The 18,857-nt window shown below is 41.8% G+C and overlaps 1 protein-coding gene across 2 annotated transcripts in view; it reads right to left on the bottom strand.

The window, feature by feature from the left end:
- Window positions 1-18,857, bottom strand: part of LOC308085079 (rho guanine nucleotide exchange factor TIAM1-like) — a 58,505-nt gene that overhangs the window by 9,837 nt on the left and 29,811 nt on the right. For both annotated transcript variants that reach the window (XM_080428139.1, XM_080428140.1), the window contains exons 4-15: window positions 17,627-18,086; window positions 16,665-16,837; window positions 16,290-16,514; window positions 14,428-14,613; window positions 13,036-13,182; window positions 12,585-12,659; window positions 10,807-10,977; window positions 10,294-10,398; window positions 9,082-9,163; window positions 8,558-8,644; window positions 7,317-7,529; window positions 6,691-6,791 (exon numbers count right to left, since the gene is read on the bottom strand). In XM_080428139.1, coding sequence (XP_080284265.1) covers window positions 6,691-6,791; window positions 7,317-7,529; window positions 8,558-8,644; window positions 9,082-9,163; window positions 10,294-10,398; window positions 10,807-10,977; window positions 12,585-12,659; window positions 13,036-13,182; window positions 14,428-14,613; window positions 16,290-16,514; window positions 16,665-16,837; window positions 17,627-18,086 — 2,025 coding nt within the window. The remainder of the gene's footprint in view (window positions 1-6,690; window positions 6,792-7,316; window positions 7,530-8,557; window positions 8,645-9,081; window positions 9,164-10,293; window positions 10,399-10,806; window positions 10,978-12,584; window positions 12,660-13,035; window positions 13,183-14,427; window positions 14,614-16,289; window positions 16,515-16,664; window positions 16,838-17,626; window positions 18,087-18,857) is intronic.

The following is an 18,857-nucleotide window of genomic DNA, read 5'->3' on the forward strand; positions in this document are numbered from 1 at the left end:
AATACAATCAAATCTTTCTGTCTAGAACAGTGGGGTCCGGGGACCCCCAGGGGTCCTTGGGGGAGTTCCAGGGGGTCCCCAGCAAAATTATCAACCATCAAAATCGGTTTACCCACTCTAACCCTATTCATCAGCTATTTGCTCACAACGCGCCATGATGTGACGTGTTGTGAGCTAGTAGATGTGCTATTTTCACAAAATCTTGAAAAATGGGAGAGATTTGTATTTTTATATATATATATTTTAACAACACACATCTTGTATGGGGTCCCTGGCTCGAAATATCTTCAGGTGGGGGTTCACGGCCAAATACATATTTATTTGGGGGAACCACTGATCTAGAGCAGGGCAGGGGTGGGCAACTTTGTAGATGGTGAGGGCCACTAAATGTCCACACTCACTCTGGGGGGCCACATTGTTTATCTGCACTCTCGCCAGTAGTACCCCATTACTCAAAAAGCCCATAATAGTCACATATTATGTGATAAATAACGGGATATTAACAATTATTATTCGGTTGTAACTTTGTTTTTATTTAGCATTTAGTAATGCTTAACTATCAACTTAAATACAGCTGTACTGCTAAACAAAAGTTCACATTCCTGAGTATGCCTTTCAGAGTATTGCTGTAACCTTGGCTTAAAAATATACAAAAATGAACACCAGAATTATAAGGCTTCTATTAAAATAAATTGTTATTAAAATGGATCATGGAAAGTTGCATGTTTGGAACAGCTGAAGGCAATAGTTCACCATTTCGGATATGTTTAGATTACTTTGTTTTTCTTTGTGATTTCAAAGAAAACTAGACGCGTCGCAATTCAGGGCAATTGCAGAGTGTGGTTGCGCCGACGCTAGTCGCGGGTCACTGTCGCCGGGACTCGAGGAATACGCTGGGAGGAATACCGTCGGAGGCTGTGCCAATTACATTGTCACGTAACTCCTTAGATCACTTGCGTTTCATTTTGAGAGGATTGATCCCCCCAAAATAAGGTTTTTGCATCAAACGGTTACATTCTGAGCATTTGTGGCGCCCCCTATGGATCAAAGTGGAAATTATTTTGGGGATTTGTTGAGTAAACCACCCTCGACATGTGATTAAAATTTGGGATCGATTGGACGTTTTGTTTGTGATTTTTGGCATTTTTGATAAAACGGGCCCCTCCCACTAACTTCGGAAGCCAATTACGGACGAACGGTAAGGACTATCAAAATGCCGTTTGGATATGTTTATCGCATGGGTCCAGAGATCATGTGTACCGATTTTTGTTAGATTTGGACAAAATATATGGGAGGAGGAGCTAAAAGTGTGTTTTGAAGAAAATTCTAAATGGCGGAAAATCTATCCTGACGCAAATTTTGATTTTACGACCTACGGTTCAAGAGTTATAGGCCAAAACGTAAAGGGGGCTGTTATAGCGCCACCATGTGGCCGATTAGTGTAATTATTTTTTAAATAATTTCGGACTAAATTATGAACCTCCCCTCCAAATCTGGTAACTCTAGCTCTTACGGTTTCTGAGAAAAAAATACTTGAATTTGAGTTTTTTCACTTTTTCATTGAAGCGGATGGGGAAATTTAATGCACTAATAAATCAATATCAATTAAACTATTTAACCAATCTCTTAGCAAAATACAAGCGCACGATTCCCGGTCAAGACGGTCATTTTGACATATGGCACGACATTGGGGGAAACTGTGGGAGGAGAGACGGTCTAAACTAAAGTTTATATACAATAATAATAAAGTGTGAGGATTACTATAGTCTGGTTGCCCTGTTAGGGCAACCACACTAATAATTCTGTTTTTATGAACATATTTGAAATAAACGTGAAAAAAAAAACCTGATGGTGACGGTGAGGGCCGCATGTGGCCCATCCCTGACCTAGAGTAAGATTAGAGCTAGGTAATTGAGAATAAACACATCGCATAGGAAGCCATGCAACCAAGACAATACATACATTTTGTGTCCTTTTTTTTAAGAAGAGAGAACTACTTCACTCAATCGAAAATAAAACAACCCCACTCTATTAGTGCAAGAATCAGATGTGGAAAAAAATAAGTTGTCATGGAGTGAAGATATTCCCTTGCCGAAATGGAAGTATGATTAGAAAACACTGCTTTGAAGGACAGCCAGACATTCTATTTGCCAGAAGAGAAGTGAAAACGTGTCTCCCATGTGAAACCCAGAGATAAGTCTGAGATCTTAGCCTATGCTGCCAAAGCCTTGAACCCTGTAGTAGTCAGAGATGATGCTACAACAGCAGCCAGGGCACAGAGTCATGTAGAGTCCATGTCCTCTGGGGTAAATCCTCCTGACACTTGACTGCTGCATCGTAAAACTTTGTAAATGTGCATTTCTACTCTCTCAGACTTAAACAAAAACGAATATTTAATTTATAATGGCACCGTGCTCTGGTGATGAATAGGACAGTTCTGCTATGTGGTGATGACTCACATCACCGATTCTACAAAATGTCTTCTAAATCCTTTTTTTTGGGTTGAAAAAACGTATGTTACTATGTCAGTGATTCTAAAACTTTTTCATGTCAAGGACCACCAAAATGTATATGTATTTGGCCGCGGACCCCCATCTCAAAATATTTTGTTCCAGGGACCCCCAGAAGCAAATATTTGAGTTACAAATGTTTGCTTAAAAATATATATATATTCAAAGATTTTCACGATTTTTCAAAAATATCTACAAGCTCATAGCGTGGCACTCGGTGCCACGCTATGAGCTTGTATATCTGCTATTTTTGAATAGCCAAAGTGTAAAATAATGCTTTTTTAGCTCAAATCTAAACATGACACAGATGCTTCTCCCGGTCTTCTTCATCTTTATGAAAATCACCCCAGCATACTGTAACACACAGCCACCTACTAAACTATTAAAAAAAAAAAAAACACTAAAATGCTGTAGTAGAACAAGCACTATATATTTAAAAAAAAAAGACGAACAAACTCAAACAAGGGATGCAACAAAACAAGCTCACCACATGAAGCATGTCATAGATGGACTCAGAGGAGCGCTTGCTGTGCTTGTTCCACTTCAGGACAGACATAGCTGTATGCAGGATGCCAGTCACAGACTAGACAAGACTCCAGCCTCGCGGATAGTACCACCCTCTCTACTCTACGTCTCTCTCCAACACATCTCTCGACACTACCTCGTCCTTCCGTGATATAAAAAAAAGATGATAATTTCAAAAGGAGAGAAGACGCTCCTCAGATCGTAATGGGCGCGTGAGAGCCTAAGCGATGCTTCTCAACCTCCTCCGCACCGCCAACCGGCACTTAACCTTCCAACTCGCCTCCTTCGGAATCTGCCGGACCAATCTGTCGCTAATATTCGGCTGTTTCGCCCTCTCTCTCACATAGCGAGTGAGCGCGCGCCTGTGTGTGCCTGTGAGTGTCTGTGTGTGGGTGGGGGGAATCTGGCCAGCTCCAGCAGTGCTGTAAATGAGCCATGATAATCCTCCTGTCCAGAGAGAGAGCGAGCAGTGGGATGAAAAGGAGAAGGAGAGGAGTCCTCCTCTCTTCAAGGTTGCGCTGGAGCAGAGTGGCCGTGTGAGCCACACCGCAGTGGAATATAAAGCAGGTATGGGGGGTATAGTGATGTGATGGGGGAGAGCTGCACCACAAGTAAATTATGTGGCTGCAGATGAGAGGCAACACAGGAATCATAGATAAGGGAGCTTTAGCACTAAATGTAATTGTAACAGTAAATTGTAACCAGACTAAAAAGGAAGGTAAACAGGTACAAATGCTAGGGCCTGAGCATTAGAGATAATGTACTGTGAGGTAGTTGTTATTATAATATAAATCCCAACAGGGGGAAGCAAGACTGAGGCGAGGCAGAAGACATTATTCACCTTGAAGAGGTTTATTTTATATTAACAAGTGCCTCGATATACAGTGAGGCACTTAAATTAATGATTTAATCAATAATTTCACCCGAAATATTGATTCGAAAAGTTATTCCATTAGCTCTCTGCTGCCATAGCAACATCAACAGAGGCAAACACTGGTCTGTGTTTGAGAAGAGAATGACTTGATTGACCAATCGCAATCGAGCATCCAACAAAGCTGTGTAATAAAGGACAATATACCATAAAAGTATTCACACTCAAAGTGTCTTAGCAGACTTTTTTCAGGCCAACTCCACAATTTAGCCCAGAGAATGCACCAATGCCAAAGAATGGACCTCTTCAGGGCTTCAGCCCAAACATGGGTCAGATAGTTATCACCTGCATCTAGACTCTAGAGCCAAAGTGGGCAATTTCTCCGATCCAAAGAAGAGTGAACAGTTTTTAATTTATTCTTTAAGATAGAATCAAACTGTATTCACTTATTTCATTATCACAGTACCTGTCAGCACTGAATAACGTCATGTCCACTGTGTTTTTTGTTCATTATAGATTCTAAATACAATTCTAATTGTGGAAATATATTTACTACCAAGCGAGATAGCTTTCCAAAAACAAGTAATAACATGACAAATTACGTATAACAAAGTATGACCAGTACATAGCTGTAGTGCACATTAATAATAGAATGTGTATGTCTAGTCAATAACTGTAAATGTTCTATAAATGTCTCATCAATGAACTGCTATATGTGATTCAATATATCTATACATCAATATGGATTGTATGAGTCCATACATACTGTATAATGTACTGTATGTTCCATGTGTGCATAGTCTCAATGACTACATTCAACATTTCATGATGCCTTTTTGTCTCAAGACACCATCTGTCGGTGGTATGAGAGCAGCTTCAAATGAGCCCTTTTCATTTTAGGATACTGTCACAAGTTCATTCGTTCTCAAACTTAAAATTCAGTTGAGTTGTAAATCATATCTTAACACCCTAAGGTGTTCATTGATATTTGTGCTTGTTGTAATGTTCAGTTCTTTATTAATGTATTAAAGGAGCATGTCACCCATTTTCAACCTTATCTTATATGTACAAATTTGCTTAATTAAAACTGCAATTGTACTATTATGACTAGCAGACCAATAATCTACTTTTCTCAATGGCTCCAATTGTGGAGCTCTCTGATGTGATTTATTTTTTTAACCACAAAAGAATACAACATAAGTATGAAACCGCACCACCTTCAATCTGTTAGGACAAATAGTTTTCCCTCACATATTTCTAAGTATGGCCTCTATTCAATTACTGACTATAATGGCCGAAGTCCTGACGTCACTCCCACTACCCCTGGGTCACGGTGTCATGTTTTGTCAGGCGATTTAGTCAGGTATGTGACTCTGTGTTGTTTATGATATTGAGTTAAATTTGTCTGTGTTTGGAGAAAAAACGTATGAGTCAAATCGACGGGGTGGTTTGTTTATTTTTGGAACACAGTTCTTATACGACGCCATCTAAGATTCCCCTATGGGAATTCCGATACAAAAAATAATGGTGTGGCCCAGGGGGATAGCGCCCTCTAGCGGCAGTGATGTCAGACTTCGGGGCTAGCTGTAGTCAAATTAGTAGTAGTCAAATGTAGTCAAAATAAAAGTTGAATGTAATTTTTAACAGAATTTAAGTCAAATTTTGTCATTAAGTAAAAGAAACGAAATGAACAGATTTACCAGTAAAACACCATCTGTGTTGCCAGTTCACCATTTGAGCAGAAAGGTCTTTGACAGAGCTTGGATAGGACCTCTTGATGAGGAGAAGTCTTTCAAATGCTTTCAATTGACCATCGGTCTGCCAGTTGCCATGACAAGAAGAAAGCCTTGTTTCTTTCATCTCATTCAGCATGTATTTCTTTCTCTCTCTCTCTGAGGCTCTCTTTGCACAGCTTAGGCAAAATCTCTGATCTTGTTAGCCGTGGCACTGGGTTGATCTGTTTTAATTTGACAGCAAACACTTGTAGCATTTTAATTTCATTCTGTTCATGTGTTTTTTTCCATTTGCATGTTCAAGTCAATAAGGTTGTGGATTGTGAATGCATCTATTATTCATTTTTGGAGTGTTCAGAGTTCACATGCATATTTGCTCCTTAATCACCACATATAATAAACCAATTAGAATGCAAGCTTAATTAAAGAGGCATCCACGTCTTTGCTCTTTCATTAAAGCGATCATCCCACCTTGCTGTAGGCTTTTCTACAAATGCATGAGATACATTTCAAACAGCCATCTGTAAGCATACTAATAGAATAAAAGCTGACTTCATAATATTTGTACTAGTATAGTCAAGAGCAGGGAAATGTGATAGGAGGTACAGACAGTACCTCCTATCACTATATCATTCAATTGTTTGAGTTTGAGCGTGATCTGAAAATGTGCTTCAGAGAGTCATGTCTGAAGTTGGCCTCTGCAGCTAAAAGTAGGTCATGGTTAGAGGTAGAAACACGCTGATGCAGGTACAGCGTAGTAGGGCGTTGGGGTTAGAATCCGACTGTTCTAAATAATTGTACCTTCACTGTTCTACAACCCCAGCCAAGACTGAATAAGTACTTAGCAGATGGCGCATTAAGAGCAGTGAAGGGAGATTTCATCATAACAGAGAGCCGAGTGTGAGGTTTTCAAAGACAATGACAGAAATAAGAAGCATTGTGCAAACCTTTACCGGAGGACGGAGGTAAATCAGATACAGCACACGCTGAGATTAAAACAACGTCCACACAAGCAATGTCCTCAAATGAAGTGGGTAATGAAGCCCCTTACCTTTCGGCAATCATCGGCTTCGCTGAAGATCTCAGAATCATCGTCCAGGCTATCTCCTGAGCTCTCCAGCAACAGTCCCACCCCGTCATCCAGGATTTCCTCTGTTAAAAACAAAACACAAAAACAACAATAAGGAGCTTTCAACCAGCAGGGGACGCATCTCTGTCATTTTAGATTTATTTGGCTATTCAAAAATAGCTGATATACAAGCTCATGAGCTTGTAGATCTGCTATCTTTTTTAGAGAAATTGTGAAAATGTGTGCAAATCTTTGAATTTTTTTAAAGCGAACATTTGTAACTCAAATCTTTGCTTCTGGGGGGTTCCTGGAACAAAATATTTTGCAAATGTTCACTTAAACTTAAAAATATATATTTAAAGATTTGCACAAATGTTCAGGATAAAAAAAAATGCAGATCTACAAGCTCATAGCGCGGCACGCTATGAGCTTGTATATCTGCTATTTTTGAATAGCCCAAAGAAATCTAAAAATAACACACAGATGCGTTCCCACGTCTTAATGGATTAAAATAAAGCGGTTTCGATATAAATGAATGCCAGAGAAGGTGAGAAACACCTACCGGTACTCTTTAGAACGTTCTAATTCAATGATGTTTTGCTCCTTACCTTGACTCTGGGAGAAAATGTCGGTGTAGAGGTCGTCCTCTACGTCTGACCTCCGCGGAGGCAGGAAGCAGAGCTGACGGCGCTCTACTGAAGGCAGAGTGTTGACGGTCAAGGCCAGCAAGGCTTGGGAGAACGCCGTTTTCATGTCTGAGAAGTTGAGGCTGTGGGAGTCCTTTCCGTTGAGCTGCAGTATTTCATCCCCGGCATGGAGGCCTGCACAGTGGTGTTGGATTAGTCACACTTTAATATACTTTCTGTCATACTCTTTGCGTCTCAAATATGACAATTTGTACTTCCAATGCGGTATAATCAGACTGCATTAATGCTTTTTACAGCTCAGATGCATTTAAGCTTAAACTCTGAAAACAGTGAAAGCAACCTAATCCATTCAAAGTAATTTTCCGACCTCTGAGACTTACATTGATATTTATCTTAAATACAGTATGTTACATTCAACATATTCCAGCAGTTATTATGAATTTTGAGTTTAGTTATTGGTTTCCTACATTCATTATACGTACACTCAATGCAACACATCTTTTATTTTGACATGGAATTCTCCCTGTATGACTGCTGAATATCGGTAAAAGATGGTGCTGACAGTGAAATGCAACGGTTAATGTTTTACATTTCCGGATGTTCTCCTCCATTGTAGCTGTCCTAGAAATATCATGACATCCTCTCGCAATGAAAAAAAAGAAAGGAAAATCACCAATATTTTTCGGTGTGAAGGTGCATTAGGATGTACGTTTCCTTTACTGTAACTGGTAAATTTGTCTTTCTTCACATGCCATATAATTTATACCCAGAAGGAAGAGTATGCGCTAGGTGAGCAACTTCATTGAAAATTAACGGGCAAGGGCAGGGATTCCTGTTCCACCCTCTAGAAAAGATAATATATAACTCCATGATCTGTGCCCTGAAACATCAGCACCCGAGGAGGTCATCTCTGCAGCAAAACAAATGTATGTATGAATATTTTACTGTGTATGTTTGAGCTGTCTGAATATACATATACATGGTTAAGAAAATAGTACAAACAAAGCTTCTTGGCGGCTGCAGCGTTCTCCAAGGCCTTTATTATTGATGAATACACCTACGTCAGTGCATTTCTAAGGAGAAACCATAAGACTCCGGTATTGACTGCATGTCAATTCTGAAAAGCTTGTTTTTCTCTTTTGCGCAGAATGGGAGATGTTATAGAAAGAGATTTGGTATCTTAGCGATGTAGGTCAACCAACCTTTGGCGAAGGCTAGTCCGCCCGCCTTCACATCAGTGATATAAAGCTGCTGAACTCCATCCTCCTCCACCACCGAAATAGAGAAACCTGGAGGAGGAACACAGAACGGAGGAATTGAAGGGCAACCTATTACATAAACTGCATCAGGGAGATCTTTACAGCTTTCATGGCAATATACCATATTCACAAAGTGGTCATTTTGCTCTTACATCATACTCGGGGAGAGGACCCAGAGAGCAAAATGGCCACCATTTCAATATGGCCAATTTGTCTAATAAAATAGAAATCAACTGAATTGTGAAAAACATAGTTAGGGTTAACATAACATAAACAAAAATGTTGACTTGTCTACATAGAGCTTCTTGATAGCAGTCATTCTGGCTGTTCAGAAATGATGTGCATATCATTTACAAAATAAATCTAATGGATGTAAAAATGTATTCATTTCAGGAAGAGACAGTTATCAGAAAGTGGAATTCTACATGTATGCATTCATGCAATTCTCAAAATGACAGTGCTCATACCATAACCAATCATGCAGGATTCATCACGGTCAAACTGGATGACTTTTGTTATTTTGGAACAGAGTTCAATCTCCTTGTAAAGCTGTAAAGAGAACATAAATTCATTATAACAAATAAACAAAAGTGCAACAACAGCTTACTGATATTGAAATGGGGTAGCAGGTATTTTCTATATTCCAAGAGTAGGTTTTAAAAAAACACACTCCAGGATCTTATGTTTATAGGAATAGGCCAATAGGGTACCCAAGTCTGAGGCCAAAAACAATGCCTCCTGGATCACAACACGTTTTTTTCCCATTCAAAATCCCATAGACATTTCTTTATCAGATAATATAAGAACTGTGTTCCAAAAATATAATTTTGATTTGGCATTCTGTCAGGGAGGTAGCTCTAGGTATCGTTTATGATGTTTACTAGACCGGTGCCCGTTGGGACCTACTCCCGAACGATGCAAGTAGGGAATGCATGCCCCCCGTTTACGCAGTACCCATTGTACTCATTGTCAGAGTACCCGTTAAACCGGTCTGTCTGACTGTGTCCCTTCTTTGCCCATATAGGAGATCTTTGTATCTGTCTGTCTATGTCCCTTTAACTCAATATATGGAGTTATGTGTCAACCATGCCCAAATATGGAATCCAGAACAGTCTATGACGTCAGTACTATGATGTCATGTTGATGACATCAGGGCAATCCATATATGGCAATTTGCTGATTCATCGATATGTTTGGGAGAACCGTCAATCTGACCGACTTTCCACTTGGCACATCACTCCTTTGGATCAGGGTTCTTACTCTTTGGATAAGTTAGTACTTTTTCAGCACCAGTTGTCTTTAGACAGGAACTAAGTTATGGTAGTAAAATATGAATCAAGATTAATGCAATGACGGCCATTGACAATATTGGCATGCCAGGCATTACGGGAATTGTAGGATAAAACATAAACAATTATGCCTGGTTTATAGTTGCGGATTGTGTCGCGCACCTAAAATAACCGATCTACAAGCTCAACATCGTCCCGTCTGTAGATCGGCTATTTTAGGTGTACGACACTGGCGCACGACTAAGTATAAATCGGGGCTTATCGGAAAATGCACATCAAAAGCGCGATAGTGTCTGTTCAACGTCTACACCCAGCACCCATCCAACCCCACAGAGATGGGTTGAGTGACAGCTGGAGATAAGACAAGACAAGATCTGAATTGATGCATACCAAGTCACACACATCCTCCTCTGGTTTGGGGATGTAGAATTGCACTTGATTTTCAATGAGGAACTTCAGTCGCAAATAGTGCCTGGTGGGATCAAGCTGGTGAGCCTGTGAAAGTGAGGAAAAAAAAGAGAATTGGTATTTTGAACAAATTTGACAGTAGCTTAATGAGCCTATTTTTTTTTCTGAAAACAAATATTTGCAATGCATCCCAGCCATGACAATAAAAGATGTGTACGCTGCAAGATGTCAAGATGAATGTTAAATGTTTAATACTTCAAAGAGTGAGCCAATTACTTCACACTTGGTTAACCACATGTCATTTATTTTATTAGGATGCTTATGTGTAATCACACCAGTTTAGCCTTTCATTCCATGGAATCAGCGTTACTTTAAGCTTGTAATTAGGACAGGAAAGGACCAGATAGCGGTTTCCATTTTCATAGTATGTGCTGAATATCTTCTCCGGTGCATGTGAAATGTGATCCACAGGATAGATGACACTTGGCGCGTTACCTTGCAGATAGTTTCCAGGGCACAGAGTGCAGACTCCCCCGGCTGGATGATGGTTAGCACAGGCTGGTCGTTTGGCAAACACACCCAGGAAGGAGTGAGGTGGTCGGGGACCCAGATATCGCTTTCTGTGCTGGGTCTTTGAAGGCTTTTTGCTGTTCCTTCATCATTTTTCTTTGAAGCAAGAAAAAGGAAAAGTAGATTCAGTCTTATTACTAGGTAAACATTATAATATCTTAACGTATACATGCATTCTACTACGCCAACCACCACACAGTGGAATGCTCATGAAACCTTGAAATTCCCTAATAAGTTTTAAGCCCTAAAATCATGGCTCTCCTCAAATTCTAACGGGTCTTAGCTAAACACATTCTCCAACTAGCCTGCCCCCAGCGTTGCAAACAACTCACTCCTTTAGTGAGCTTCACAACGTCTCTCATGAGTGGCATCCTCTACGCATGGCCCCTATCTACTTTTTTAACATAAATTGATTGAACTTTTTTTTTGTACCCTTTGTTTGTTGTAGTGCTGTTGCTTGTATAGATGTTGAATGATTACATGGACCACAATGGAAACAAGCCTTTGGCTTTTTTGGATTATCCATATGGCTTTTTGTGTCACATTGCTGTACTTTTAAATTGTCAATAAAATATTCAATCAATTCAATAGACAAAAATGTGTTCTAATTCAACTAGTTGTGATTTAAACCACATGATAGCGTCCCTATTCTGGGGGGGGGGGGGCGAACATTCGTCACAATGCGTGACGAAGCTTGTAGATCGGCTATTTTCGGCGAAGAGATTTAGTGTAGGGTAAAAAAAGGAAGGGGCCTTAGTATAGACCCCTGGGGGACTCAGGTCAATGAAGTATAGTGTTGAAGTGGTTAATAACTTTCCCGCAGTAGCTCTCTACTATATGTCTGCTAGTGTCGCCACTGGGAAAACTTTCTCATCACTCTCATCAATCTGTCAAAGGCTTTCTCCACTTTTGCTTTACTCTTTTTCTTTTTCCTGAAGGGACACGTCTCATTTCTGTGTTTTCTGCTTTAAGGGAGAAGAAGTCTTCAAAAGAGAGACCCTCATTGATCCCAGCAATCCATCATAGTTGCAACTTCTTGGCCTCTGCTCTGATGATTCCTCAAAACCAATATTTCACTGACATCAACGTTGGCCAAAAAAAAACCTGCTTGAAGTTCCATCTGTGGTTTCACCTACTGTATGCCTCAGCGTCAGTGGTGGAAAGTAACTAAGTACATTTACTTAAGTACTGTACTTAAGTACAATTTTGAGGTATTTGTACTTTACTTGAGTATTTCCAATTTCCAATACTTTTACTTCTACTCCACTACATCTCAGAGGCAAATATTGTACTTTTACTCCACTACAATTATTTGAAAACTTTAGTTACTAGTTACCTTTCAGATATAAATTATGATATTACGAAACATACATTAACCACTTTAGCCTTATTTTATACATAGGCTATTTGAAAATAGCAGATCTACAAGCTCACAACGCGTCGCTTTGCGACGCGTTGTGAGCTTGTAGATCGGCTATTTTCGAAAAAAAATGTACTTTTTATTTTGGTACTTTAAGTACATTTTGATGCCAATACTTTTGTACTTTTACTCAAGTAAATTTAGAATTCCGGACTTTTACTTGTAACAGAGTACTTCTACAGTGCAGTATTGATACTTTTACTTAAGTAAAACATTTGAGTACTTTTTCCACCACTGGCGTCAACTTGGCACCAAACCGCACGGATGAATGATGCTGACTTACCATGGATTCCTTGGCGGCATCAACATACATGCCCTCTATTGGCTTTTTCACTGGCTCGTCTCCATCGGCAAAGACCTGTGGAAGAAACAAGAGGGTAAAACATACTCTCCAAAAAGGAAAACAAAGGAAAATATATAAATAAAAGACAAAAAATATGTGTGGTTTAAAGACAAATAACAATCTGTGCTTTGAGAGTTAGACCTTACAGTTTAACCACTTGAACCCTATCGTCCCTATTCTGGGGGGCGAACATTTGGCTGCAAAATTTGCAGATTTACAAGATCGCAACCCGTCGCAATGTGTGTAGGGGGGGGTAAAAGGAGCGGACCAAGTACAGAATGCTGGGCGACCCCAGTCAACTAAGTACAGTATACAGTATAGGGTTTAAGAGGTTAAATCACGAGTGATGTGGTCTAATTGAGTTTAATTGCAATGAGATAGCCTTGCAGACCTGGTTGATAGTGGGGTGGGCTTTCGTCTTCTTCTTCGAGGTAGTGTCCAGTCCCCAGAGGGACGAGAACCTGCTTTTGCGCTTGCTGTTGGACCGGGACATGGCCTGTGTGCGTCGTCTCACCGCGCTCTCCGTGCGAGCAGCCACCTTTAACACATAACAGAGGAGACCATCACATGTTACGTCTTGTAACGTTACAGAGGTGCAGCGGGCGTCATTTGGTGGTCCCAGCAGGGGATGGCAATTGCCACGCCCTAGCGTTCACATTCAACCTCAAATGCTGTTTTTTAATGTATTTTCTCAACCTTTGAAGATTCTTTATGATTAACCCATTGATACCTGGAACGCATCTGTGTCACTTTAGATTTCTTTAGGCTATTCAAAAATAGCAGATATACAAGCTCATAGCGCGGCACCGAGTGCCGCGCTATGAACTTGTAGATCTGCTATTTTTGAAAAATCGAGGACATTTTTTTTTGGTTTTTCTTTCAATTTTTTTGTTGGATTTAGAAGACCTTTCTAGAATCTTCTCAGGTCTTAAAGGGTTAATCAGATGTTAGATCGGCACCGAGTGCATCTCAGTCCACACGCATCCATCTAGATATCATGTCATTTTAAGTGAACATTTAAAAAAAAAAGTACATCTACATCAAGTATATTAGTACAGCTATAATGGTTAACACTGCCTAATGTGTGGTTAAGCCTTGTAGGGTACATATCTGATATGTCAGTGTTGTATGTCATACAACACTATACAATACAATGTATGTAACAATCCTACCCATGCTGACTTGTACTCAACAAGCGGAATAACAAAAAGCGAAAAGAAACTAAGAAAGATAAAGAAAGTGATGCAGCGAGCAGATGGAAGGATTATTCCTGTTATAAATGCCTTTAATTACAATCCATCCTGCTGTCTTGGTGCTAACACAACCACCTGCTCTGCACGGCTGCGTAGGTGGCAGGATACTAGATGAAAAAAAGGACCTTATAGATCTGCCAGGACTACTCTCCAATGTTGTCCTGCTGTGTTTGCTTCTATCACCTCAGCACTGTGGAGGAGGAGGAGGACGTCCCTTGTAGTAAGCAAACCCCTTCCAAACAGGTGCCCTACATACTGGCCCAGACTCCAAAATAGCAGTCATCAAACCACACCTTGACACAGCACTGATTCATTTCTGAAACCAATTACCTCTCAGGAGAGGTACCAGCCTATGCATGGTTCCCAGATATATACTTGGACAGAGGGGTTCTTATTATTTTTTGTCCAGTAACATCATGTCTACCTTTGAATAAACACCTACCGTGATGATAAATAAAACATGAATATAACAGGTACTAGAAATAGAGGCAGTGTATTACAAATTAAAAGACAAAAAAGAGGACGTTTACCAATGCGTGGAAGGACGAGACAGAGAATATGCCCAGACGGCCCATCGCCAGCTTGGTGGGGCGGGAAGCGAAGGCCAGCAGGCGCTTAGGGTTGGGCAGCTCTCCTCCCTGCAGGCTGGCCAGGTAGCACCTGAAGCGGAACAGATCCATGTGAAATTGCTCCAGGTTCTGCTCCCACAAGAAGATCTGTTGGAACGGGAGGAACAAAAAGAAAAACGTCCAGTTAACCCATTAAGACCTGGAACGTTATCTGTGTCACTTTTTTGATTTGAGCTAAAAAGCATTGTTTTACACTTTGGCTATTCAAAAATAGCAGATATACAAGCTCGTAGCGCGGCACCGAGTGCCGCGCTACGAGCTTGTAGATCTGCTATTTTTTTTTAAATCTTGAAAGTGTGCAAATCTTTGAATACATATTGTTTTAAAGCAAACATTTTTAACGCAAATCTTTGCTTTTGAGATGGGGGTCGGCGGCCAAATGCATATCATTTTGGGGGTCCTTGACATGAAAAAGTTTGAGCACCACTGATATAGAAACACTTTTTTTTTTTCAGAATACTGTTGGGATTTAGAAGACATTTGTAGAATCGGCTTCAGGTCTTAAAGGGTTAATTGGTCATCCCTAAAAGAACATGCCGGTTGGAGCCCATATCACGGGTTTGGTAAAGTTGTGTGTGTGCGTGTGTCTCTCTCTCGCTTGTTCTGCCTTTTGTTCGTGACCTCCACATCAACACGGTGCCTTTGCTGCGTTGTCAGAGGCTCCGTCACCAGCACACTCAAAGGAGTGCCAACCTGCACTCTGTGCCTAATGGTGTGGTGTTTACAGGGGCAGTAGAGCGGGACATTGGGGGGTTATTCATTGGGGTGTCCCCTCCCGGTCATGGTCCTGCGCTAGTCTTTGGAAAGGGGGCGTCTAGCAACATGGCAGAGGAGTCTGTGTCACTGCCAAGTAGCGCAGAGACGACACAGAAACAATGCTAAAACATTCCACTGGCAGATAGAGAGCCGAAACGGTCCCAGTCCCGAAGGAGCAGACCCTGCTTCCATTCAGGTCTTCACAATGTGAAACTTGACACTGCCAAACAGACTGCTCCAGCCAGGCACTACCTAAACCAACAATGGCTCATTTGATCTCCTTTCATGCAAACAGTCCTGTGAGAAACAATATGAGCTTTGCGATTGATTGAGAAGATGGCAGGATGACGGCGACCGGTGCCAACAGTCAGCAGGGCATATTCACATAGGAGTAATGTAGTCGACTAGAGAAGTCTGTAGGAAGTGAGGTGCTATGTTTCTTAACGACATGAACCCTAGTGTCACTATTCTTGGCATGCCATGAACATTCAGCGGAAAATGCATTATCTACAAGTATCTGTCAACAAATTACTGTAGGTTTAAGTGGTTAAAGTCCATCTGTTCTGCTGACCATCTTCCTTCCTCGTCACTCAGTTTATGAGTGAGCAACTATTCGATGTTTCTTTTCAAATTTCCAACTACAAATATGGCATCAAACTGTGTTATTTGTCAAATCTATTACAATTGAATCTGGGTTTCATTCCAAGCAAGTTTCTTCTTGTTACTTCAGAGGATTTATATAATTAGTGCCATGATACAGTTTTGTTTTGATAATAACATAATTTTGCCAAATGAAACTCACTAATTATTGCTGCTCTAGTTCTGGGGCCTGTGTGCAAAAACAGCATTGAAGATTTATCTCAAGTCATCTCGAAATGCATCTGGTTATTCTCGCTCTTAAAAGTCTCATCTTGTGTAAAGCCTGTGGTGTCCCAGCAGTCTTTGAGTCTGAGAGAAAGACGGCATATAAAAAGAACTGGTGTCAAAGCAGAGCTTGAATAATTTACCTGGTCCAGGATGGTCTTCCTCTTCTTGCTATCGGTAACGGCGGACAGCTGCATGTCTCCCATCTTCTTCATCTTCTCGTCCATGTCGATCTTCTGCTCCAGTTTCTTCATCTCGGCGCGGAGCAGTCGCACAGTGTCGTCCCTGTGGTGCTGGCGGGCGACGGCGGTGGCACAGGCTGAATGGATGGCAGTGATCCAGTTCTCCAGCTCTGTCTGGCTGCAGGTCTGTGGGGAGTGGGGACAGACGGGCAAGGTTCAGAGGTCAGTCGCGCGACTACAACAGGAAAGGTCTGGACCCGGTCAATAAAAAGGCTGCATCACAGCAGTAGCTGAATTTTTCACTTTTGACACAGCAGGATTTTTTATTTTTTTTACCTGGAACAGAAAAGCATCTCCCAGTGAGTTGCTGAGACAAAACACAAAGTCCTTTTTGGGATGTTCTGGGACAGCCTGGACGATGCTGTTCTCTGCCCAGATGGCATGCTTAGGAATACTGTTGTGGTCAATCACCGAACGGCCATCAGTCTCATAGAAGAACAGTGTACAACCTGAGAAAACAAAAGGATTCATTACTAATAATGGAAAATGAAAAACAAATTGTAACTGAAAGAATAAATGCTTTACTTGTTCCAAACTCTGCAGCACAACCAATAATACAAATCCTGATTTGCTAATGCAATAACATTCTGCTCCCCAGTGGCCAGTGTTCAGAAGTGCAGAGTTTGCAGCATTTCAAGTACTCAGGGATCACAACTGCCTTGATTTTAGAGTTAACCCATTGAGACCTGAAGCCGATTCTACATGTCTCCTAAATCTCAACAGTTTTCTGAAAAACGTATGTTTCTACATCAGTGGTGCTCAATCTTTTTCATGTCAAGGACCCCCAAAATTATATGTATTTGGCCGCGGACCCCCATCAAAATATTATGTTCCAGGGACCCCCAGAAGCAAAGATTTCAGTTAAAAATGTTCGCTTTAAAAATATATATATTCAAAGATTTGCACACATTTTCACTATTTTTCAAAAATAGCAGATCTACAAGCTCGTAGCGCGGCACTCGGTGCCGCGCTATGAGCTTGTAGATCTGCTATTTTTGAATAGCCCAAAGTGTAAAATAATGCTTTTTAGCTCAAATCTAAAGATGACACAGTTCCAGGTCTTAATGGGTTAAGTCAGCTGTCATCAATATTGATACTGATATTTGATCAGGCTTACACAGGCTGTTTACAGAGCACAGTGTGACAGGTTGAATATGAAGAAGTATGTCTGAACCTATGCAACAACAGATAGAACAGGAAACAAGGCGGTGTGTGGAGTGATTGAATGCGGGGCAAACCTTTGAGGGAAACCCAGTAGCTCTTCCACTTGCGTCTCGTGGCCGACTCCACTTTCTTGTTTTTCTTGTGAACCAGAAAGTTCTTCACGGCGAGCCTGCCCGCCTTGCGCACGGTTCCCTGGGCAACGCTGAGCAGCTGGTCCGACTGATAGGCGGAGCTCATGGTGCTCTGCTCGTCGCTGAGAGCCGACCCCGCCTCCTCCAAGCTCTCCGTCTGACAGGAGCTCCTCTCGAGCTCCTGGCGGAAGTTCTCGTAGACGCCCTGCACGCACTCGCTGGCCCCGCCGCCGCTGCTGCTGCTGGCGCTGTCGCTCCCGGCAAACATGCTCCTGCCGGCCGCCGAGCACACGGAGAAGGAGGCGGACATGGTCTTGTAGCGTCTGGACTGGTGCTCCGCCTCGGCCGTCACCCCGTCGATGCCGCTGTCCTCATACTCGCTGCCTTCCCCCGCCGTGACATCCTGCAAGCACCAAACAGGTGTTAAGACGGCACAGTGGTCCAGGTTTCCATACGTCACAAACACAACAACAACACAGCCAGACATTGCCACCAACAAAACTACCTACCTTGAGTGAACACCATACTGTCTCTGTAAATATACAGGATACAGCCGTGCTTGCATGGCCAACATGTTTTTGTGTTTGATGGGACAACAGTGTAGCTTACACAGTGTCCATGAGATACTTAATCCTGGGGCTCCTGTTCAAATTAATTCCTCACAGCACAGCAGAGTTTCCTCCCTGCATTTCCTCCCAGTGTGGCACCGATGGGGTCTGCGCTCTCCTACACTCACAGCCGGTCAGTGGTGCTCCTGGGAGATGAAGGGAGTCACACCAAACCCCGGTATCTCCATCTAATAATCACGTGACCCAAATCATGCGCTCCAGAGCTCCATTCACCCGCGCTAACGGCGGTGCCCCACAGTGACAGGGCCACCAATACACGCTTTACTGTTACACTCTGTTCCACGCCCGGGCCTCCCGTCATTACCATGACAAAAGGTTGAGGCATTTCAAACAGGGAGTGACTTCAAGCCCCCCCTTCCCCCCCCCCCCCCCCCACAAGAGTGCCCTCTCCCTCCCTAAGGCAACAACACATCCATCAGCCAAATGGCACATTGGTGCCCTGGCACAGGCCGTGCTTTGTTTTTACACTTACAACCTGCTTTTGGGAGCTTATTAGCGGCTTGGTGAATGGAGTGGACGCATAATACTCCAGACACAATTAAAAT

The sequence above is a fragment of the Gymnoscopelus braueri genome (assembly GCF_963280865.1).
Source record: "Gymnoscopelus braueri genome assembly, chromosome: 5".
NCBI classification, from domain to species: Eukaryota; Metazoa; Chordata; class Actinopteri; order Myctophiformes; family Myctophidae; genus Gymnoscopelus; species Gymnoscopelus braueri.